Here is a 25990-nt window from a genome sequence, read left to right as displayed (position 1 = left end):
TTTGGATGGAGCACTTGCAAGAAGAATGAAGACAAGAGAAATCTGCACTTTAGGAGTTGGTTGGTTTAAGACAAGAGGCATGAATAATAAGGATTTTGTTTCATGATAGCATTCTTAACCAAAAACAATTGCTCACAACTCATTCTATTTCCTTCCTAAAGTTTAAGGCCTATTTTCCTTTATTTGATGATTCAAGTTCAAACCTTTATCTTTCTTTTTTTTCTTTCTCTATGGTACACGATAAAATTTTAAGTTTGCAAGGAAAAAAAAATTGATAAGACAAGAAAAATATAGACATATACGAATATATGAAATTTAATGAAAATATGAGTTACAAAGGACGGTAACAAAAAGATTGGTTAAATACTCAAACTTGACCTGCATGAGTGGAATTTTTGTCTACTCAAACGAGAGTGACACTGAATTTGCAATATATCCTTAAAGTAAACACGAAAAAAAAAAAGTGAATAGCCTAAATTTCCATGCAATGAGAAATACAAAAATGATATTTCACAATACAAACATAAATTTGATAGTTGTACCAAAAATTGCCCTACTATTGATACTTTCCCTCGCAGACAAGGTCGAAGAACCTAATAGCTTGTTTGTGAGTTGAGGATAGAAAAGAAAAGAAGAGAAGTTACGAGAGACAAGAAAAGATAAGAAAAGAAGAGAAAAGATTTTAATGTTGTTTGAAAGTTTATAAAAGAAAAGAGATGATTTTAAATACATTGGTCAATAGATATTCCATTCAATAGTTTTTCAAGAATAGAACGAGCAATTTAAAAAATTGTTGCAGCCTTTTCGTAGCTTTCCTTTTCTTTTCTGCCCGTTTTGGGATGGAAAATTTTGTTAATTGCAGTGGGTCTCTTCCTCCTCTTCTATTTCACTAAAACACTCAAATGTGGAAAACACCTACGTTTGTCTTCCCTTCTTTTCTTTTCTGCTGAAATCTCATCTCCCAAACTAAGCATAAATTCCCTTCCTCTCCTCTAGCAGTTGGCAAAACATGTCTTGAGAGAGTCAAACAAATACTCCCATTTCCTGCACTCACATCAAACAAAAACCTCCAACTCCACTCCACCGTGCGCTTTTGCCACCTTAAAAGCCTTGAACCATTTCCATTTCCATTTCCCCCAAGCAAAATTCCCCCATTAAACCAGCCAACTACCCAAATCCCATCCCACCACCACCACAGCCGCCCTCCACCACCACCTCCACCTGACTCCAAAATCCCATCATCTCCTCGCCCCCCCAAAAAACCCCCAAGAAAACCCAGAGAAGAAACGCAAAAGAGGATGGAATCTTCCCCACTCAATCGGTTGCCTCTAGACACCCTCCACCAGATCTTTTCTTCCCTGCCACTCCGCCAGATGATCATCTGCAGAGCAGTTTGTAAGTCCCTGTATACCGCTCTTTCTTCTCCATCATTCTTGCACTTGATTTCCAGTTCCCAATCCCATGTGCTTTCCCTAATTGCCCTCCGCCCTTCCCACCGATCCCACTCGCATTCCCACCTGTCTTCCCATCCTGCTCTCCACGTGTTCGACCCTTTGTCTGACAGATGGTTCAGATTTCCCCTCAACTTCCTCCCCTTTCCCTCCCTCCTCCCCATCACCTCATCTCATGGCCTGCTTTATCTCTGGGCTTCGTCCTCTAGTTCTTCCCCCAATCCCGGCCCGATCAGTAATAAAATGCTGATTGTTTGCAACCCTTTGACGAGGCAATTCAAGGCCTTACCTCAGCTGGGCTCGGCTTGGTCGCGCCACGGTTCCGTTCTAATTGGAGCTGGCCCCAGCCAAGTGCTGGTTCTTACCGAGCTAGCTACTTTGTACTCGACTGCCAATTCTTGGCTCAAGTATTCGTCTAATCTACCTTCCAAGCCGCGAAGCCCTGTTTTGATTGAGAATTTTATACTTGCTCTTTGTGATGTGGGATCGCCATGGCGATCTCAGTGGAAGCTGTTTAAGTCTATGGTGATTAACAGAGGGGATCAGTTGGTCCAGAAATGGAGTCGGCTCGAGAAGCACGAGTGGGGCGATGTGTTTGATATAATAAAGCGGCCTAGATTGTTAGTGGGAGGGAAGAATAAGGTGCTCATGATCGGTGGATTGAAGAGTTCTTACTCGTTGCATAGCGCGTGTTCGACAATTTTGATCCTGAGGTTGGATTTGGAGAGTTTAGAGTGGGACGAGGCTGGGCGAATGCCATCAGAAATGTATAGGCTTTTTCAGGATTCGAGTAAGTTTAAGGTGTTTGGAGGGGGAAATCAGGTCTGTTTTTCTGCTAAAAGGGTTGGAAAATTGGTGGTTTGGGAGTGTTTTGAGGAGAATGGCTGTGAAAAGACTGAGTGGCGGTGGATTGATGGTGTCCCTGGAAATGGAGATGGGCTTTGCCGGGGTTTCTTGCTTGAGGCTCAGCTCTCAGCAGTGCCTTAGGGAACGTGGAGGAGTCGGGAATTGGCAAATGATAATTTTTATTGGTGTCTGAATTGCAATTTTTATTGGTCAAGGACTGAAGTAATGGCATGATAATCATGCTGGAAACTGAATGTTTCTATTGTTGTACCAGTATCTTTTTTGTTTATTGAAATTAAATTAATGAGGATTGGACGCATTGTATGTTGTTATTATTGTCCTCATACATTTCCTGAAATTGATTTTGGTGTTTCCTTCCTTTCTTTGGTGTCATATTTCCTAATTTTTATTTGTAATGCTACAAGACTTGTAGCTTTGTATGAATTGAAATTTGAAATTGAAAATGGTTTCATCATTTCTGTCAGCCATTTCGTGAATATGTTTGGTTGTTGTTACCAGTTACCATTGTGCTTGGATTGTTATTTGTTGATTTTCTTGTAGTAATGGGTGCTTTGTCAAGGGGCATATAGTTTACAGTATATTAAGGTGTAAAAGATATACCTTTAATGCTGGTTAGCAGTAGATTGGTTGCAAGTACAACATTTCAGTTTTTATCATGCAATGGAAGGTTGCTATTTCTTGTTCAATAACATAATCTGAAGTATGCAGAAATTCATGATTGGTTGTTGGATTTGGGTAAGTTTTTCACTTTTCTTTCGTCTCTCTGTCATGGTGGAACTTCATTGACATGATTAGGTAATTGGTAGTTGTAATGTTCTTAGTTGAACTTATCTTATCAAGTTTTGAATAATGTTTGGCATGGATATGCAGATTCCCCGTCTTCTTGTTTTGTTTTTTAAGAGCTTCAGCATTCTTAGTAAAGGATACCCAAGTTGTGGTGAAGCTATGCAGTTTTTGTCCTTCTTGGTGTATGTCTTCACGTTATATGGGGAGAAATTGAGTTGTTGCTGATTAAGAAAACTGTGCTTGGGACTTTATTCAAAAGAGGAAAGATTGAAAGGATTATTTCGGAGAGGGGCACCTTGTTTTTTTCAAAGCTATTAAACTGAAAAGATGTGCAAACGGTTTAGTGCCTCTTCTGTAATGGAAGTTCTAAGGACAGTAATTTTGAATCTCGGGTGATAATTGAAATAGATAGAGTGGGAAGTGACTTACATTAGAAACAATTTATCTTCCCTAATTTTACCTTGCTTTCTTTCACTACAGATTCGAATTTCATTTAAGCTGAAAAGTTGGGTCACTGACAGAATTATTAATCTCCTTGTCATTTTCTTTTTAATGCATTCTCATCGCGGCTCCTAGGGGCCAAGAAAAGGCAGAACAGTAAGCAGGTCCTACTTTTACTAATGTTTCATTCTCTTGTGAGTGTCTCAGGGAATGACAGACTAAGCTACACTCTCATAGACGGGTTGGAGGGACAATGTAGATCCTTTTTTGGAGGAACGAGCAATTGAATTCTGCTGTTTGATACAGGTCGTTTGGTTTAAAAGGGTAATAAATGAGGTAGTAAGATGATTTACCATGTTAATCAGACTTGGGGTTAGGTAATATTGGGCATCTGTAAGATTTGTTGATCAGATGCTTGGAACTTTTGAGTAGATTTTTCTGTTGTGCCTTTGTGGAGTAGACCGACTAGTTTGACTGCTCAACAAATATTGTGGACTCAGTAAATTAAGTTTGCAGACTAGACTTGCGTTCCTATGGCCCTCTCTCACTTCAAGGGGAAAGTGTATTGTTACATGACAATGAAATCAGCAATTCGTACTTTATACATGGATTAAGGACTGCTAAATCATCATTGGTGAAAGTGGTAACGTACCATCTTTAAGTGTTCTGGACTTGTAGTCTCCAACCAATTGGTAGTTCCCCTTCTAGTTGTGTCCTAAAGCTCAGCACTACCTAGTTACTTGGTTTTGAAGTAGTAAACTCTTACAAGATTATGGATCTGTTATTATCACTTTTCTCTGCTCCTAATATCATTTGCGTTTGAAATCAAAGTTGTCATAGATGGATCATTCGCAACCAACATCATATGCTCTCTTTAGTGGAGCCACCAGTTTTGAGTATCAATGCTGTGGAAAATCTCTCAAGGCTTATTTTACTTGATGGCAATTTAGCTTCTAAGTTATCTTGTGTACCCGTCTAGCAACAAGTCAAAATTGTCATTGTACTACTTGTGCTTAAAGGCTTCTCATAGTCTGCCAGATTACTTTTCATTTGCTGTATATCAGGTAGATATTATGTCATACATTCTAAACATTGCAAGGGACCCATGGCTTCAAGGGCAATGCCCGACCCAAATGGTATTGGTCGGAATCGAACCCACTTAGACCTTCTGAATATTTCAAGTACTTGGTTGAATTAGTGAATACATAATGCTCCGTTTGGATCTTTCAGTTTTTTATAAATCAGTTTTTCAAATACTATACTCTCCGTTTGAATCAACTGTTTTTTAGGGTGTTTTTGAAAAATTTTGCTATAGCAGAGTTTTTAGAGTATATTTTGGAATATTTTTAGAAAATATTTTGGGATATTTAAGAGTAGAAGAGTTTTTAAAATATATTTTGAGATATTTTTTTAAAATTTTAAAAAATTTAAATTAATTTTTAGATTACCTTTTGGAAGTACTTTTTAAAAATTTTTATTATATTTGAAAAACTTGTTTAAATTTTTAAAAAGTACTCTAATTTTTTTAATGTTTAAAAAATATCCCAAAATATATTTTAAAAAACTCTCCTACTCTTAAACATTCCAAAATATTTTCTAAAAATATCCAAAAATATACTCTAAAAACTCTGCTACAGTAACAGCTAATCCGAACGGAGCCTAAGTTATTTTCTTTGCTATTAATCTAGCGTTTGAGCTTATTTTCGTGCCAGTCTTTATACAGGTTGAGAACCTCAGTAGCAAGTTAATGCTAGATTATGACGCAGAACAGTCCTAATATACATAATGGTCCAATTAATGCATCAAAATCATCTTTTGATTATGCAATTAGAGTTAAGGAATCAGACTTTGTTGAACTTCTAATTCAATTAAGCTAGAGTTTAGGTCTTGATTTTCACAAACGGAAATGCAAGTGCACATTGTCCCAACTCCCATGCTTCACTACTTTTTAACGGTGCAAAGTAATATTAACCACAAGATTAAAAACTTTCAAAACAGACACAGTAACAACATTGAGATGAATTCATAGAATTACAGCTCGCAGACTGGTGAGATTAAACGCCCTAAGACAACAATTGAATGGAACAACAAGTAGCAACTCTCATATTATTGAGACTAACTACAGAAATAAAAGCTACTCCACGGCAGAAGGCTTCCTCAACCACTTGATAAAAATGATCTGTGATTAATCAGTATAAAATTCTGCTGGACACAATAATGTAAGCACAAAATCTTATTTGATAAAAGGGGCAGAAAAGACTAATGTTTGATTCAAATAAGCAATTTTCCCTTGCGTAGAAAACCTTTTGATCAATTTCCCCTTCTGATTTATTAGAAATATTGATCAAAATAGTAGGATTAATAGGTAAATTCACCTCTTAATAGGCAATATTGCGACAAATTCAAACTATCATAAATCTGTATAGTTTTCTAAATGTAAGGGGTTTATAAGAAATTATATAACGATTCATGAGTCACAAGTAATAAATTTGGACAAACTTCAGTTTGTGCCTCGAACTTGTATTACTTTTCTACTTTGCATCTAAATTTTAATTTTGAATACTCTGCACTCTAAACTCCTAATTTTGAATACTTTGTACACTAAATTCTCAATTTTGTCCTATTTAAGCCTAATCAATGACAACTTTAGCAAAGTTAACGAAACAGAGGACCTAATAAATCAATGATAATGTGCCGAATATAACCAAAAGATGCCAAGGTATCATAACAAGAATAAAATAATACATTATCGTTAATTTATACAATCTTTTATCTTGTAAATTTTGCTAACAATATTAGTAATTGAGACCTTAAAAATCAATGATAATGTACTAAAAGTAGTCAAAAAAAGTCAAGGGGGTCACAGTTAGAACAAAATAGTACATCATCATTAATTTTCACTGATTTTTATCTTGTTAATTTTGTGAATGTAGTCATTGATTGGACTTAAATCAAACAAACTTAAGAGTTTAGGGTGCAAAGTGTTAAAAATTTAAGTTTAGTGTGCAAAGTGATACAAGTTCGAGGGTGCAAAGTAAAATTAGTCTTATAAATTATGATAATTTACATGATAAATTATGTAAAATTAGTCTTAGAACTTTTTGGAGCCGTTGAAAATTGCTTGCTCTTTGAACCAGGCTGTGATTGTGTTACTTCCCTTCCAACACAGACTTAATCTTTTTATTAGTTATGGATTTGATCCAAGGAAAGGAAAGCAAATAGACCACTCCAGGAATAGTGAAAAATAGCTGCAATGATCCCCCTCCTGTTTGGCCTTTTTCTTCCTCAGAAACATATAATTTGGGCTTTCATTTCCACAGCTCCCAACAAATTAGAGAAGGGATGATTTGCTTAAATGTTCTTGTCACTGACTGATTGAGGTCATCAAGACTTTAAGTACATTTGCAATTCGATGATCTATGCATTGGACCAACAGGAAACAATTTCTCCAGCACAAACCAAACCTGGCGGGACAGATTGTAGCCTATGAAAAAATCCTTCTGCTTGAGAATTAGAGTACATAATTAGACGTTAATTACCATCAACAAAACAAAAAGGGGTAATAAAACAATTTTTGAGTTTTGTTTCTTTCACATATTAATAGTGTCTTAGCCTTAGATCAAGTGTCTGAGCCTTGAATCATCATCAACAAGAATATATACTTCACTTTTCTGAAGTGGAACCTCTAAATAATAAACTAGTTTTTCTTTGAATATGTACTTAATATTCAACTAGGTAATTCCACTGTTCTTCTCCACATTTACTAACATCAGTTAACACCCAATATAGCATGATTCACGAATTTAATTTCACCTAACTTTAATTTTACAAAGTATTGTTGAAGGAATAGCCATTGTGGAGTACTCTTGTAAGTTTATCCCAGGCTAACCCTCCTTGTGAAAGCTGATTTTTACATCAATAAGATCTCTAGTATTTCATCAAGAAAAAAGGGAAAAAAAGTAAAATTCCAGCTCATTTTTTCCAGTGTCAAGGAAAAATATAGATCTAATAAAAGTTCCATTGCTACTTCTTATTTTTGTAATTCTTATTGCAGAAAAGGAAGGAAAATGGATTCCGGAACTTTACAGGAAGAGTTGTACACCAGCATAAATGTTTCTGGGAATTCTTCCTCCCTCAAGCAACCCCCATCGACGAGGGAAAAACTCTTAAAATTGTTGCTGATCAATATATGGTTTCAACTTTTAAGTTTCTTGGACCTGACCTAATAAGCCTCTTAGTTTAGACTTTAGATTGGCTTTCATGTCTCAAAACTTTACTTGTTTGGCTGGAGGAGGCCCCTGATTCTATAATTTTCTGCAATAAATTGATTCTATAATTCAAAACCATTTAATAAATTGGTTCCGATTTGGTTGTCAAAAAGAGAGAGAAAAAAAAAAAAAAGATCTTTGGTCCTCACAAAACCCTCAATCTTGTGCGAAAATGCTTTCCATCAAATGGATGCGAAGTCATACTTTTATGTCATCCTATGATGATGATATAGTAGTCCAAATTGATGACTTGGGCAAGATGATGTAGGGGTGGTTCCATTTTGGACAAGAATCTGGTTACAGTTCTTGGAAAACGAAAAAAGAATAAGAAAATTGGATAATTTATCACACAGGGGTTAAACTTTGCTTTTGTTCTCTTCTCCTGACTTATACTTCCCACTTAGAAGAATCTTTAGCCTTCACTTCTACAGATTCAATCTTCGTGTTCCAATTAGAGAACTGGTTTGTGATTATCTATTCATGGTCTAGCAATTACACATAATGAACCCTTTCAAGTCAAGATATGAACCAATAATATATATGTGAATGTCGACCTCTCAAATGGACCCAACCCTTTTCTTTTTTTTTTTTTTCTTTCCTGAAACAGGTTTTGAAAGGATTTTTGAAAGAGAAGTTATGGTGGTCTACTTTTATAGTTGCTTTAGATGTGCTTAATGACAAATTACTGCTTAAGTTTTTTCTCATCTTCTTTTTTTTCCCCTGCCAAGTGGTCTATTCTATTGCCTCAAATATGGCATCTATGTACGACTTTACAAGTTCATGCCACGTATCCAAAGTTTATTGATGCAGTAAGGTAGAAAACTTGGTTTTCTAATTCATAGATGATATAGATGATCAGTGTGGGAATAAATTTCTAAAATGGTATTTACTTCCTGATTTTCTTTTTCGGCCTAAATGTGCTTACAGAATTTAACAATATAATAAAAGATTACTTCTGGAAAGTTTATGTTACTTCTTTGTCAAAGGATAGAAGCAAAAACATGATTACAAATGGAAAAAGATAGATCAACAAACCATTGAAATGACTCAACTACTTGATAGCATGCAATCAATATGAATAGCATAGGATTATTACGATTATATTGGATCTTTTCGTGTGTCAGTCAATACTTCTTGTATGACTCAAAAGTATTTCTTATACAATGTCAGTGTTGATTAATTTAAGGTGAGAGCCGTAACATCTACGGATCGGACTAAGAGGTTAAACATGTAGCTACAAATTAGGCATTTCCTTATCCTTGTATTACGTAAGAATGAGTTTAGGACAAAGATGATTTTTAAATTTGAATTGCAAGTCCTTCAAAAAATTTCAATTGCAAGGGTGGAACTATTTTGGAAATACTAAAGTGTTTGCAGTGCAATTGGAGCATTGAGTATAAATTATTATAATTAATTTGGTTTTACCGTAATTACTTAGATGTCCTTTAAGACATTTTAATCTAGGGACAAGTTTGATATGTGACAGTGTTCAATGTCCAGTTGAGCATTGGGTACAACAAAATTCAGTTTGTATTTTAGTGAAATTACATAAAAGCCCTTCTAATCATTTAATTATATTAGCATCCAAGTCTCTTAATTTCTTGAAACCTTTTTCATTGGTTATTTGCAAACTTGTGATATATAGATGTTAAGACACAATTAATGCCAATTAGTGAAGAAGTTTGGTTTCTTGGCCATTACAACAGTAACTCCCATCTATTCAAATTCATTTTATTTACTTACAACTTTGTTCCACAACAATTATACAACTTATTAAATTCAGATCTTACTATATTAGCTACCCCTCTTCCCCATTTTGTAACAGTTTTCTTAATATACACGTTTTCTTTGACCAATCTACTTTTTGGTTGTAAGAAATCTCAATAGGTATGTTTTCTTTAGCCAATCTACTTTTTAGTTGTAAGAAATCTGTAATCTTGCAAGTTGTTTGTGCGATAATTTTTTAGTATTTTAATTCAATTGTCCATGTTAGACAGGCTTGATAGGAAGGAAGTCACATTTATTAATTGCTATTGGTGGTTTAAGGTAAGTTTAACATCATAAATTTTCCCATTTACAGACCGCATCTACTTCTTTTGTTGTTTTAACTATTAGTTACGGTAATTTTCAAATTGTTTGCTACTTTATTGGTGATTCCATTTGGGCAATTTTTTAATTCATTTGGTTTGTCAATAGGTTTAACCATCTATTTAAAACTATTTTGCTGTAAATTTAAAGTATACACTTCATTACTTTTAATTGTTTTCTTGAATTGAATAGATTAAGATGCCTTAGGCCTTGTTTGATAACCAAATTCAACACTTATACTTAATGGAATCAGATTTTAACATATTCAGACGATTTGATAACCAAAAATTGAATATCTAAATTAATTAAGTTGCACTAAATTTTTTAGGCAAAATTTGCTCCCAAAATTAAGTGATATGCTATTCACTTTTCACTGAATGTGATATGCACTCAAATATATTATATTTAATATTTAACAATTCAATAGCTTAATGGATCAGACTTTAAATTTCAAATTTCAGACTTCAGTTTTCAAATTTTAGTTTTATCAAATGCACCCTTAGTACTTTTTTAGAGGTAATTATTCCTCTAAATTAGCAAGTTAGTTATTGTATATTCTTGCAACTAGTTCAAAAACTAATGTTTCGTGATTGTAATCCCCTATTGAGAAGGAGATGCTTTGCTATATCTCCTAAATCATACAATAAATCATAATTGATTGATTGACCAATGTGGAGGTCTCGTGACGTTATGTCCTTAGAATTAATATAAATTCAAGAACTTGGTTTGCAAGAACTGAAACTCCACTAGCAATGATTTCTTCAAATATGCTAATCATTCAAATCTTACTTATATGACAAGATAATGCGGTGGATTGTTCTCGTATCAAGATCAAATTCAAACTAAACAGCAGATTTTATTATTTTTAAAGTGCAGAAGAAAATATAAGTAAGTCTTTTATTTTATTAGGTTTGGATACAAAATGGTTGATCGTATTTTATAATTATGTTTCGTTGCACATTATATTTTTTGACTAAGTATATAACTTATGATTTTTCTGTTTAATATCATATAATAAAATTATCATACTTTAATTTGTGTACTATAAAACACCAAATAGTAATTATTAACCATGTCTGATCATAGGCACTAAACTACTACGCGACATTTTCCTCTAGTTATATCTAATGGAAAACGCTTGATAGCAGTCTCTTTTTCCTTTCTCAGGGAGATGACAATTTATCCTTGTAAAATTAAGGGTCGTTCACATGTTTGATTAGCATCGAAGAGCGTCATTCCTTTTTTTTTTTTTTTTTTTTTTTGTCAATAGCAACACTACTTCTATATTATGAGGGAAGGAGATTGGTCCAACGGGGCCATTGAGGTTCCACAGATGACTAAGACACTTCTAAACTAGTCGAGTGCACTAAGGCGCCTGCTGGATTTTAAAAGCCAATAATTCTTGACATTTGATGCTAGCACAGGATAGGGGTGCAAACGAATCGAGTTGCTCCGGAGTCGAGCTCGAGTTGATCGAGTCAAAATCGAGCTCGAACTCGAGCTCAAAATATTAAACTCGTTAGGCTCGTGAGCTCTAGTATATATATATATATATTTTTTTTATTGTAATAGTAAAATTACATAAATATCCTTAATATTTTATTATTTATTAAGAAAAAATATTATATTATTTTATTTATTTTTTCGAGCCCAACCTTCAAAATTGTCAACTCGTCGAACTCGAGTTCGAGTTCGATAAAATTAAGTCAAGACTCAGCTCGATTATGCCAAAATTTAACTCGACTCGACTCGTTGACAACCCTAGCACAGGATATGATCCCCCAACTAGCATCCCAGGAGGGACTTAAAGACCTTCTGGTGGTCGTTGGACCAATAATTATAGAAAAGCATTATTCAGATTATTGATTTTTATCTTCAGTGAGCATGATTTGTAATCGAGGAGTATAGGTTTAATACAATTTTTAAGTTAACTAACTCCTAAATATCAGTGCACAAAAAAGTAAAATAATAATAATAATAATAAGATATTGGGTTGAGAGGATTTTTGTGGCCAAGTATGTGAACAAACAAATTCAGCTTATTTTTAGTTCTGCCAAGTATCACACCTGTTATTAATCATGTACACAAGCATTGCCACCTAAAATAGAAAACAAAAATGAAGACATGAGTGAAACAAATTCCTACTTCCATAGTTGGTGGAGGAAACAAAGTAGTCCCTATTGTCTGATTCCTAATTATACATTCTCCATCTTATATGTGTGTGATTCTCTATTCCCTTTGATGGTGTAAAACATTGGACCACTCCCTTATTGGGACATTTGCTTTCTAGACAAGTCATGGTGCCAAGAGGCATTAGACATTTCTATCCCCACTTTATTTTATTTAGCCTTTGGTGACTAATAACTAAAAAAAAAAAATTTCATCACTATCACTATATGTCATATTTCCCCAAATTCCACATCTTTGAGATATATAAAATCAAGATTGGCCCCATTTCTATCACCAAACAAGTGAACAACTCAATATTCTCTTCCCTATTCCCTATTTGATCAATGTTCAGATCAATGTCTTGTGGGAGGTGGAACCCCATGTCCAATAGAGGGCCATGGACGGTTGGAAACTTTACATAGTCATCAGTATAATAATACGAAGTTCTGATAAGTATTGCATTATTAAAGCCTTATACATTAGGGAGAAAGAGGCTTGAGTTAAATACTTAAATTCACTCTTGCATAGTCGGTGGTATTTCTTCGTTTGGATTCTGACAATTTTGTATTTCAGGGCAGAGGAAAAAGAAAATATTATTCTCCTTCTCTAGCATTGTGAAGTGATGTAGTTATAAGAGTAAGCTTTTCATACGCCGTGAATGTACAATTTTTTTTAATACAAATAGGTTTAAATTAATGTTACATAACATCAATTCAAATTATGTACATGCAACATATATTCATAACTGTTCGTATAAAAAAAATCACTACATTATCAGTGTATATAAGTTGATTTTAGTTATAATTTAGATACTACCTTTTAGTATATGGTGTTGATGCCGGAAGATTACTTTTCTTTAGATTTATTATATATTAACTCGAAAAAAATTAAATTATGTAAAAAGAAATCTATATTCTAGTCAAGAATATGAGATGACACGCTCGAGGGAAAAAAAAAACCATAATCATATCAAAATCAGTGTATGATATGAATGCATGAATTCTCTTTTACGCATGCATGCATGACTCAGAGGAAAATAATGCAAATACTGACATAGAGAAAGAAATTAAAGATTCACATCTTATAATGCAGTGCAAATAAAATTTGAACTCGAGAAATTTTCTATCATTTTAAATTTCCTCCAAGTTATGAGGCCTGCATTATGTCATAAACGTGCTATATTTAAATGTATCTTCTTCCCTAGGTGTAATCTCCTTGAGAAAAAGTTAATAGCCAGGGACAAAATATGGAACCTAATTCTTTGATCAAATTGATTAACATTCGTTGAATCTGCTAATTTATATTATCGCATGCCTGCAAGTACTTTGTTTACTAATATTAAAACGTTTAAGCAACTTGTTTATGTTCTAATAACAAGATTAAAGAGTCAACACACCAGATATGTGCCACCTTTGATTTGCAGAATCAAGTTTCTGTAGGCTTTTCGCACTATGAGAAAAGCCGATTCCAATATTCCATTTCATTGAGTATTTAGGATAAGCCTGACCAGTTTTCAAATGGATATTTTGCAGAAACTTGTTTGCAATTTTTCTTAGACTACAAAAATAGTGGTTTAATTAGAGTAATTGGGATGTTTTGGTTTGATATATGATGCAAAAATGGATTATAATTCTGAGAAGTTATCTACATCATAAAAAATGGAAGATTACTAATAACCAAAGTTACAATTATTAGATTATTTTCCTATTAAATACTCCTATATTGTCAACTTTTTTCCCTGAAAAGGTATACAATGAAAAAAGTATCAAATGAATTGAAACAAATTAAGGGTGATGGGTGTCAAATCACCAAAATTAAAATTCCTACTCTAAAAACTTAAATTCAAGTATAGCGATGAGTCGGGTCGTCTCCTCAGAAATTGGATGATTTATTTCCTTCCAAGCAAAAATTAAATGGGGGTTTCAGAAATTGAAATTAAAATAAATAATTACCATAAATAAAAATAATTAAATTGAAATAGATTAACTTTAAATCAATAATAAACAAGGTCTATTCAAGGAAATAACTTTAGAAGTGGTTCATACAATTGCTTATTGATACAATAATTATTTCATCTATTCAATAATAAATATATTATAATTGCCAAACACGTGATGACAATCAATATTTCCTTACTTTTTCGATAGTTAAGGTACGCCTATAAATTATTTCTCTAATCAAAAAACAACTCTAGGTACGCTTATAGAATTTGATTTTTTGATTGTATTAAAAACTAGAAAGACTCGGTTCTAATCAATAAACATGCTGCCAGGTTTATTTAAATTAGACCATATGTTGCCCTAATATGAAACTAATCACGTTAGTCACCACTAATTTAAAATAATTAAATAATTGTAGATTTAACTGTCTTAATTGACAATAGATTGTTAGGTTGAATTAAATATCGGGTTCTTGATGTTCAAACAACAAAATAATCATAAGAAATTAAATCAGAAAACATACAAATATTAACAAATAAAAGAAACAAATAAGAACAATTAGATCTCATACTTGTAATTGAACCAAATGCTTTGTTATCCATTAACTAGATTAATTCAAGCAAGTTTTTTGACAAAAGTTGCGTGGCATTCCACGATAAGAAACCAAAAAGGAAGATAGCTTTTGTTTCCTGTGCCTACCGAGACTAATCAATCACGAGCGAAAGTTCTTTTTTTCCCTCAAAAGTACTAGTGTACTAATATAGCCAGCGGACCCTCTTCCTGTTTTATCCCCTAAATTGTAGCTATTAAAGAAACAAAGTACATTTCCTAATTGAAAAAGGCAAACCACAAAAGATAATATCCCATGTTTCATAATCAAATACTATAACTAATAAAGATATTTCTAAATTTTTAGCCAAAATCTGCTCGGAGTTCAACTCGAACTAGGAAGCCTCCACGCACAAGAAAAATTCCGAGCTTCCCAGATTTGACATGTCTTGATCGCACCCACGCTAAACTAGTTCAGTCTTTCGAAAAATTGCCTCCTTTAACTACTTTTTTTTTCCACTTTTCCACAATTAATACCAATAACCAATATGAGTAGAATCTATCAATTAATACAATATTTGACCAAAATCAAGAAAAAATATTTATAAATTTAATAATAATTACGCACCCTATCAATTCCCTCCACACCTACACAAGCATGAGAATAACCAATCAGGCGATCAAGTTCAAACAATGACCATTGCCTAAGTCACTCATTGCCAAGGTACAATTAATACGTATATCAAGCATTAGTGGTTAGTCTTCAAGAAATATCTTTCTGATTAACTTTTAAAACTAGGGACTTTTCTAATTTTCGACTAACTAATTTAAGGATATAAAATACTCAATTATCATTCCTTAGCAAATGATTTGACTATTAAATAAAATCTCAACATTAAAACTCTTGGATCAGCAGGCTAACATAACTATTCCCATACTCCCATACTCTTACTTTCATATGCACTTTTTCACTTTTCACTATTAGCACAACTTTTTTTCTTTTCTAAAATATCCCTACACTTAAGGTTTTTTTTTTCTTTTCAAGGGAAAAATCCTTAATCATTAGCCAATCAAATTTTTTGACGCAAACTCTAACATCTATGAAATGAAAGAGTCCCATTACTCAACTCTCATTATTTAAGATCCACATACTCATGACTATCGTTATTTTTTGACTCGAAAGTCGATACTTGTGGTGAAAATTTTCAGTTACTAGATAACGATAACTAGTATAGTATAGCCAAATATAATTCACAAACAGTACCAAAATAAAATTAAAAGCACACAAGTCCACTTCATTTTCTAAATATAGAGAACTAAGATTAATAGTTGAACCAATTTACATGAAAAATGCCAAAAGAATATTTACAATGCCTAAAAAATTTAACCAAAAATTGTAAAAGTTACAAAATCTCAAATATTCACTAGAGAGACACATTTAGATCTTACCACATCATACTTAACACATTAGTTCATAAACCTTAACAATAGTTAGATTTGAAACTCTAGCCACTGATTATCAGGAATAACCACAAAAATGCACAAAATTTGACAAAAAATTGGATAAAATTTGAAAATTTTAAACAAAAATTTCAACAAAAATGTCATAATGGTTACACTTGCACTTTACTAGTATACTATTTCCTCACATCTGATCCTTACATTGCTCCCAATGTAAGAAATAAATATCAAAAGATGAAGTAAAAGGGACAATGAAACTTTCCTGCACATGGAGGAGGGCACCTCACTGCTAAGGATGTGGAGCAAAAGGTGGGGTGAAACCAATGGAAGCAAAGTAGCCACCAAATTCTTCAATCATTTTAGATGCGGGCAAGCCTAAAATATAAGGAATCTTTTGATTAAACATTTTCAACTCATCAATGCCATCACAACTCATAAATATGGGCACGTCTTGTTGTCCAGTAATCTTCTAACATTTTTAAACACGTCTTTACAACTAATGAGTTAGTTAGGTTGTCTCGTAGTAGTCTTTTGTCTAGTAAAACAACAAAATTAAAATTAAACGCATAAAATACAAGAAATCTAAAATAAAAGTAATAAAAATAAACTAAAAATTAATTAGATTGTTTCTCAATAAGTGCTTTTCTTTAATATTTTTTATTAGATATTATCATGTTTGTTCAAGGAGGATAAAAATCATATAGTTCGTTTCAGTGTTTCATTCTCTATGTAATCCTGATAACTTTCGTAAATAGAGTAATCTTTAAGCATATGAGTTATTTTCTTTTATTGACTAGTAGATGGTTCAAAACAAGTAAGTACTGATTTTAATTCTTCACTCACTCCTCCATCATGAGTAATTATCAATTCAAGATATTTGGTCATTGCAATTTCTAATTTATTCCTTCTCCTATGAAACTCAAAAATTTTTGATATAACAAAATCAATCTCCGTAATAGAAATCACAGAATAAGAGTTAGGAGAATGTTCGTTAGGAAATAAAGGAGGTGTCACAACATTTGAGAATTGTTCATTGGATTTGTTCACAAGAGCAATCTAATGTTGGAGTCTCATTTCTTTCTTTTCAGCTGCATTTTTAGATCCTTCTTCTTGAGAATCTTGTAGTTCTTTATCACTTGTTGGGATAATTACACTCTCATCTTTTTTAAGGTTGATAATGGTCAGTGATGGCAATTTTTCACAAATTGGAGAAACCAATTGCCTCACTATAGATGCTAATGGACACATTTGATCCGCCAAATTTCTAATTCTTATTTTTGTCTTCTGTTGAAATCGATATGTTTCCTGTTGAAATTGATATGTGTTAGTATCTAGTAATTCAATAATTTTTTCAAAAGACATACTTGACGTGGATGATGATTGTTGCTATTGAAAACCTATTGACCTTGCTGCATAATTAAAGTTGGAGTTGTTTCACCATTCTTAATTATACATGATTGAATAAGGGTTATACCACATTTGAGACAGGGTTGGGAAAGCTCCAAAAGTATTAATTGGAGTACTCATATCATCTTGAAATACGGGGCACTTGTTGTTGGAATGCGCAAGAGATCTTCTGTGTCACACCCTATCTCACATCCTATCCCACTTCTTCTAATCTTGCCAAGTGTCTCTTGATAAACTAAATTCTCAAACAACCCAACCTGAACCATGTTAAATTGATTAATCGATTAACCGGGCAGAGAAACTTAATCTCTATAACCAAAACCGATTAAAATAAAAACTATTTCACAAAATCACAATTTATCAAGGGAAAAAGCCCTAAAATTCAGTTTAACATCTGTCCTCTCGTCATCATCTTCACCGTTGAAACAAACCCAGTTGAACTTCCGTTGCGCAATTTTGAATAAACCCACCAAGATGATTTGGAATTTGAAGATTTTTCCTGCATTAGAATTTGGAAGTAAGGGGGATTCCATATCCGAAGAACCAGCCGATGAAGGTATACACTAGTCTACGGGATGCAGAAGACTGGGCCACAGGAGGCGGCCTTGTCAAGACTGACTGGTCACAGTCTCCCTTTACTGCTTCCTTGAGAAATTTCAAGGCCGGTGCTTGTGTATGGAGCTCTGGGAAATCTTCTTGTGGATCAAACTCCACAAAGCCATGGTTCTCTCAGGAACTTGATGCCACTAGTCAAGCTAGATTGAAATGGGTGCAGCAGAATTACAAGATATACAATTATTGTACAGATGCCGAACGTTTTCCTCAGGGCTTCCCTCCAGATTGCACCGCCAACAACTCCACAGCCTAAAGAATTGTGACTGTTACTTCTCCCATAGTTCTAAAGAATTGTGTACCCATTACCCAGTACAAATTTACACTAAAACTAAATATATTCTACAAGAAGATCTGGTATTCGAAGAAACCCACCAAGGAAAAAGGAAAATAAAACTTGGGTTCCTCTAAAAAATCTTGAATTTTCCTACTAGATTTTAGTCTACAAAATTTTTGTGTGTGAATGGGGGAGAAAGATAGTCTACTGCGGGAGTGTTTGTGGGCGTGAGAAAGATAGTCTAACTTGGATCATCAATTTGTCTGTTTCAAGTTTGAACAATTTGTGCGCAACGGATCATCAATTTGTGTGTGTGAATTGTGAGTGATTTTTGGAAGATAATGGTGAAGATGATGAAGAAAATGACGAGAGGCCAGATGTTAAACTGAGTTTTAGGGCTTTTTTCCCTTGATAAATTGTGATTTTGTGAAATAGTTTTATTTTAATCGGTTTTGGTTATAGAGATTAAGTTTCTCTGCCCGATTAATCGATTAATCAATTTAACATGGTTCAGGTTGGGTTGTTTGAGAATTTAGTTTATCAAGAGACACTTGGCAAGATTAGAAGAAGTGGGATAGGATGTGACACAGAAGATCTCTTGCGCTAAAGGAATGGCAACGGGGCGGGGGAGGAACTTGCGATTTGAATGATTCAAAACATAACAAATTTCACAAATTACAACATCCAATTTTTTCACAAGAAAGGTTAGTGTATCTAAATATTGATCATTAGAAGAGACACGAATCTCATTAACCCTCCTAAGAATAAAATCCAATCTATTATCAAAATATTAAATATTAGCAGTCATAGATTAGTTAAAAAAAAGAGAAAAATAAAAATAAAAATTTTGAAGAAAATAAATCGAAAAGGCACTAGTCCCCAACAATGGTGCTAAAATTTGATGGATGTCAAACCACCAAAATTAAAATTTCTACTCTAAAAACTTAAATTTAGATATAACGGTGAATAAGGTCGTCTCCTCAGAGATTGGATGATTTATTTCCTTCCAAGCAAAAATTAAATCGGAGGTGTGAGAAATTGAAATTAAAATAAATAATTACCGTAAATAAAAATAATTACACTGAAATAGATTAACTTTAAATCAATAATAAACAAACTCTAACCAAGGAAATAACTTCAAAAGTAGTTCATACAACTGTTCATTGATGCAATAATTATTTCATCTATTTGTTAATAAACAGGTTATAATTGCCAAACAAGTGATGACAATCAATTTTTTCTTACTTTTTCGATAATTAAGGTACACCCGTTAATATTCTCCTAACTAAGAAAAAATACTAGGTACGCCCATAAAATTTAATTTCTTGATTGTATTAAAAACTAAAAAAACCTTGTTCTGATCAATAAAGCACGCTATCAGGGTTTATTTAAATTAGACTATATGTTTTTCTAACACGAAACAAATCACGCTAGTCGCCACTAATTTAAAATAATTAAACAATTACGGATTTAACTGTCTTAATTGGTAATAAATTGTTAGGTTGAATTAAATACCGGACCCTTAATATTCAAACAATAAAACAGTTATGAGAAGTTAAATCGAAAAATAAACGAATATTAACGAATAAAAGAAACAAATAAGAATAATTAGATCTTGCAGTTGTAGTTGAACTAAATCCTTCGTTACCCTTTGACTAGAATAAGAAATTAGCCGCTCATCGTTGGAAATAATTCAAACAATTTCATTGACAAAAGTTTCATGAACATTCGACGATAAGAAACCAAAAACGAACATAGCCTTTTGTTTCTTGTTCCTGCCAAGACTAATCAATCACGAGCCAAAGTTCCTTGTTTTTCCTCGGAAGTACTAGTCTACTAATATAGCCAGCGGACCCTCTTCCTATTTTATCTCCTAAATTGTACCTATTAAAGAAATAAAGCACCTTTCCTAATTGGAAAGGGAAAACTACAAAAGATAATATCCCTTGTTTCCTAATCAAATACTATAACTAATAAAGATATTTTTTAAATTTTCAGTCAAAATCTGCACGGAGTTCAACTCGAACTAAGAAACCTCCACGGGCAAGAAAAATCCCGAGCCTTCCAGACCTGACAGCATGTCTTGAACGCGCCATGCCAAACTGGTTCATGATCTTCCGAAAAATTGCCTCCGTTAACTATTTTTTTGCTTCACTTTTCTACAATTAACACTAATAACTAAATATGAGTAAAATCTACTAATTAATACAATATTTGACCAAAATCAAGGAAAAATATTTATAAATTTATCAACAATTACGCATCCTATCAAAGGGAATAACATTTGATTATTTAGTGGGTTGTGTCTAGTACAGGGTCCCCCAAATAAATAAGGATAAGTTTTGGATAAAATGCAATTATTGTTCAGAAGAATATGAGAACAACAGCGCCCCATGGCACCCTGAGAGGACACTGTGCGCGTGATGTGACAACCTTTAGGTAGGGCTGGCAATCGGATCCAAATCAGATTGGCGGGTCGGGTCAGAAAATCTGTTGATTCGAATTCGACCCGTCAAACCCGTGACGGGTCAGGTATGTTGACCCAAACTCGAAAATTTCGGATTGACGGGCTGATCCGAAATGATCCGAAACTTAATTTTAATTTATTAATTTATCACTGTAATTTCTAATAAAATCAATTTCTCACAAAACTAATTACATAATCAAGTAATAAAAATTTAAATAAATAATTCCAAACCAAATCTAAAATAAATTAAACACTGTAAAAGTGTTTGATCCCAAACAAAATATAAAATAAATTAAAACAGTATAAAAGCAAAAAATAATATTTGTCCAAATATAATAATTTCAACTTCATACAAATTAAATAAATTCATTTAGGATTAAGTAATTAATGCCTTTGAAAAAAAAGATTAACTTAGTTTAGTTAGATAAAATTATTTTATGTTTATTAAATTATTTTTAATTCGTAAACGAGTCATATCGAGCCATATCAGGTCACCACGGATTGACCCGAAATCGACCTGTTTTCTTTTCGGGTTCAATCCAATTCTGACCCGAACTCCCGTAACCTCAACCCAAACCCATTAATTTCATATTAGATTCGTGTCGTGTTTTCGAGTTGTGTCGAAAATTACCATCTCTACCCTTTAGGCCATCTAAAACCCATGTTCCATGAGTTGAAAGGTGCATGCACTAATCAACTATTGGCTGCTTTTACCATGGACGCTTCTTTCCTTTTTTTCACATCCATTTTTGGATTTAGATAGATAAATTTACTTCTCTTCTCTTCGTTTTCCCCCCTCATATTTACCTTTAAAGAGAATGAACTGTTGTGATGAACCATAAAAAGTTAACATCTCGAAAGTTTTTTTTTTCTTCATTTTTTAAAACTTTTTTCCCTTTAATTGGCTAAATCTCAAATGAAATTTTATCCTAGGAATCAGTCCTTGTGCGAAGAACTTTTAAGCTTACTTGTACATATTATGACACGAGGTACAAATAGCAGTTTAGCAAATTTTTGTTGATTGCAGTTTTCAAGCATATGTATTAACTCAATTAGTGGAAGCAGGGAAGTAGTAGTAGTAAACTCACGCAAGATATCAACTCTACGTTCGATATATCTTATTGGAATAGTCATTCACTTAATAGCAAAACTTAGAGCTGCAATCTCCAATTTTAACACACACACACACACACACTCAAAGTTCATGCTTAAAGTGTTAACAACTTGTATGATTTGGTTGTACAGCATATGTACCAAGATATCATATTGGGAGTCGAATATATTAAAGAGCCTTTACGTTTCATCCCTGAACAAGGTTCAATTCTTCTGCCCTCTATTACTTGCCCCTCCCTTGTAACAATTTTATTCAAGAAAACAGAAAAAAAAAAAAAAAATCTCTTTTTCTTAGGATTAGAGTATGATACATGTTACTACAGAGGTAAAACCCTTTTCAAATGTTGATCCAAACCTTCAAGAAAATCCTATTAATGGCCATGCCTATCAACTATAAGCCCGCATATGTCAAATCACCTGCGGATTCACAGTTCTGAATTCTAAGGGTGACAATGATCTTTTTAATAAACACATGGGGCAGTAGTATCTTATAAAGCGAAAACACTCGTGAGAATGAAATCTGATCAATTATGTTCAGCATCGATTTGTCGCACCAGCCTTCCACTTTTATCTGTCATTATCCAGAAGTGGAATTCCAGTTATTTTTAGTTTTATTCCTCCATCAAAGAAGCAGAAAATGGCTTTTGAAGTAGCAGATGTCAAATTTAATTGATTAAAGGTATGGTTCATGGACACAGGGTTTTCATTCACAAAATGAACCAGTTTGGTCTAGTATAATTTCAAGAGTGACAGTGAAGCATCTAGTGGGCTTCTATTTAGTAGAAGAAATACTTTACTAGAAAATACATAGATACATACACATATACACATACATATATTTCAACATGCATCTAATTGGGTTCTATTTAGTAGAAGAAATGCTTAATTAAAAAATATATATGCATACACACACACATATGTATTTATGTATGTATATATGTCTATATTTTTATGTATGTATATGTGTGTGTGCGTGCATCCATGTGTCTGTGTGTGTACACACATATCTAGTATATACCTTCCAATGTCAAATTTGATGCATATGATACCAAAAGTGAGGTCTTATAATGTTCTTCAGAATACGCGTGTGTGGATATCTCTCAAGTAATCTGCTATTGATCTTTGACTTAATACATGTTATTAACGTGATCATTAAATCAATATTTGATAACTGAGTGGTAATTTCATTACATTTGATATATAGCTAATATTTCACCAATCCAGTATTATCTATATGACCACTAAATAATCAACTATATCTCCATAGTGATGTTAATCACTCATTTTATCAAAATAGAAAATGACTATAGGCCCATGAATTCTTGTTTTCTACCCTGCATTTCCTCCAGGGGTGGCAATGGGTGCCCCTCGGGGGACTATTGGGGCGGGGGGAAATTTTTCCCCCTATTTTGAAACGAGGCGGGGGGACGGGGGTATATTCCCCCGCCCCGCCACCCGTTTGAAACAAAATATATATATGTATATAATTATATATATAATAATATTATCAATTATACTACTAATTATATATGTTTATTAAGAAAAATTATTAATTATTTATACTAAATTTATTAATACATTTATATTAAATTTCTAACTACACTTAATGCAATAACAATTTTTTCTAAAAAAACACAATAATAATTTAGTGATTGTATTTGTATCAAAAGTGAAAACTTGATTATTTTAGTTATATATTTTTTTATATTAGATTGTATTCAAATAACTTTTGTTTAATTATTTTTATGAGTTTCAATTGTGAAGTTACAATAAATAATAATTTGGTGATGTATGGATATTTTAGTACTTAATTATTTGCTCAAATTTAATTATAATAAATTATATAATAAATTTTTTTTAACCCCGCGAGTGCCCCTGCGGGGGAATCGGGGCGGGACGGGGAAGTCAGGGGCAGGGGATGGGGATAATTAATAGGCAATGGGTTGCCACCCCTAAATTTTCCTCCTTTCTGAACTCATAATGCCATCTTAGTTTCTTTGAAAAACAGTGTCACAAAAGGAAATAGGGAATCGCAATTCCAAGGGCAGAAATTGTTAATATGCAAAAAGGATTTTCAGTCCAATTAATTGGATAATCTCCAACTTTAATTAGAATTCAGGTCTCGTTATTTTTATAGGAGAAGTCAAGTCGTTTCTTTGGTAACGCAGGCATCTTTTGGTAGCATCTTGTTATTGGCTCTGTTTTATTATATATATGGTACAATTTGGAATTTTTTTTGGACATTAGTTAATGCTTGGATACAATTTTTTTTTTTATAAAATAGAAGCCAATATTATTAATAAATGATCTGTCTAATGGGTGCCTATAGGATACTTGTTAAGATATATTTCAAGTGTCATATCTTTGGAAATGTAAAATTAATTAGAGAAAGTAAATGAATATAAGAGAGGATAAGTAAGATTAAATAAGAAAAGTATGTAAATGTAAGAGACAGTAATAATTGTTAGTATGTGTATGTATATGATAGGTTAGGTAAATGTTAGATGAGTTAGTGAGTGCCCAGTGGGCATTTGTTAGAAAAATCCATTAATAAACCAGATGAAAATCGTCTATCACGATTTGTTTAATAAAGATAGTTGTATTAATGACAGAAAATACATAGAACATGTTATTTGATCTAAAACATTATTAGATTTAATAGAGTTACAAAATATAAAAATTACATTATATAGCTTAATATATGATCTAGAGACAAGTTCAGTATAGCTTAAACATCGGTTTTGACACATAGAGAATTTATCGTTTTCAATGAGGGCAAAGTTAGAAATTTGGAATGTTGCATTTGTCTAGTTGATATTATAAATTTTAGGATTAATTTTATATACACTGACAGTATATGAACTATTAATATTAGATACATGACAACTAAACCTGACATGAATTTAAAATTCAAATTTAACTTATGTGCCATTCATCTAACTGTGATAATGTATACATTGACTGACAATATATATATGAAAAAATGGTTAATTTCGTCCCTAAATTTTTTGTTAGTGTCGATTTATTCCCAAACTTTTATTTCTGACTAATTTGATACTTGAACTTATTTCGTAGTTCCAATGAAGGACCTTCGTAGTGGCACCACTACCCTAAAACTGATCTGGCTCCTAATTGACTAATTAAACAAGAGTATTATCACGAGACTGTAATAAAACAAGTAAAATGTATAAAAAATCACCAAATAAAACTTGTAAATCGTGTAAAAAATCACTAGGTAAAACTTTTTAAAATTTTAATATTGTGATTTTTTACACAATTTACTTGATTTATTATAGCCCCATAAGTGATTTTCCCAATATACCCTTGTTTAGTTGATCAATAAAGAGCCATATTAGTTTTAGGTGGTGAAGCTACCACAAAAGTCCTTAATTGGAACTGCAAAATAAGTTCACATATCAAATTGGTTAGGAATAAAAGTTAGGTAGTAAATCAACACTGGTAAAAAGTTTAGGGATGAAATTGGCTATTTTCCCTATATATATAACATTTACTCTAAATTTTAAATGAAGTGTATCTAGAAATTCCGTGCATTACTATAGTGCCTGGACGAAATTGGTTTGGCAGATTTAATTTGGACTTTTCTAAACGTTTTACTATCAAATGAGTTGAGCAAATTTGTTGGACGATATTTCTTGTCTACCTTTTGGTTCTACGAAAAATGTTCTTTAACTAGGATCCTATTTGATTATTTAATTTAGCAATTAATGGATTCGAATCTTAACATATTCAGACGCGTTTGATAACCAAAAATTGATCATTTGAATTACTTAGGTGGCACTGAATATTTTAGACAAAATTTGCTTCTAAAAATAAATGATAAGCTATTTACTTATCAGTTAATGTTCAGTACTTAACAATTCAACGACTTAATGAATTCAGATTTCAGTTTTCATAGTTAACGCACCCTAAGATTTTTTATATGTTACTTCACATTCTAATTATATATTACTTGTGGGAAGAGTCTCATATTTAGTAACAAAGTTTGGAGATTGAGTTACCTTGAAAGATACAAAAAGTAGAGAGATATATAATTCCTTTGTTAGTAACAAATACTCATCACTTGTCCTTATTGA

The 25990-nt window shown here is 32.7% G+C and overlaps 2 protein-coding genes across 2 annotated transcripts; both read left to right on the top strand.

The window, feature by feature from the left end:
* Positions 1 to 866: 866 nt before the first annotated feature.
* On the top strand, positions 867 to 2781 carry LOC113714239 (SKP1-interacting partner 15-like). The gene has a single exon (XM_072069529.1). The coding sequence runs from the start codon at positions 1299 to 1301 to the stop codon at positions 2436 to 2438; it is 1140 nt and encodes a 379-aa protein (XP_071925630.1). The 5' UTR covers positions 867 to 1298; the 3' UTR covers positions 2439 to 2781.
* Positions 2782 to 17977: 15196 nt separating this feature from the next.
* Positions 17978 to 18295, top strand: LOC113714237 (xyloglucan endotransglucosylase/hydrolase protein 22-like). The gene has a single exon (XM_027238025.2). It carries the CDS (start codon positions 17978 to 17980, stop codon positions 18293 to 18295), a length of 318 nt encoding a protein of 105 aa, XP_027093826.2.
* Positions 18296 to 25990: the final 7695 nt, after the last annotated feature.

The sequence above is a fragment of the Coffea arabica genome, chromosome 10c, assembly GCF_036785885.1.
Source record: "Coffea arabica cultivar ET-39 chromosome 10c, Coffea Arabica ET-39 HiFi, whole genome shotgun sequence".
NCBI classification, from domain to species: Eukaryota; Viridiplantae; Streptophyta; class Magnoliopsida; order Gentianales; family Rubiaceae; genus Coffea; species Coffea arabica.
Note: the sequence above shows the minus strand (reverse complement) of the source record. Positions and strands in the feature narration are given on the sequence as shown.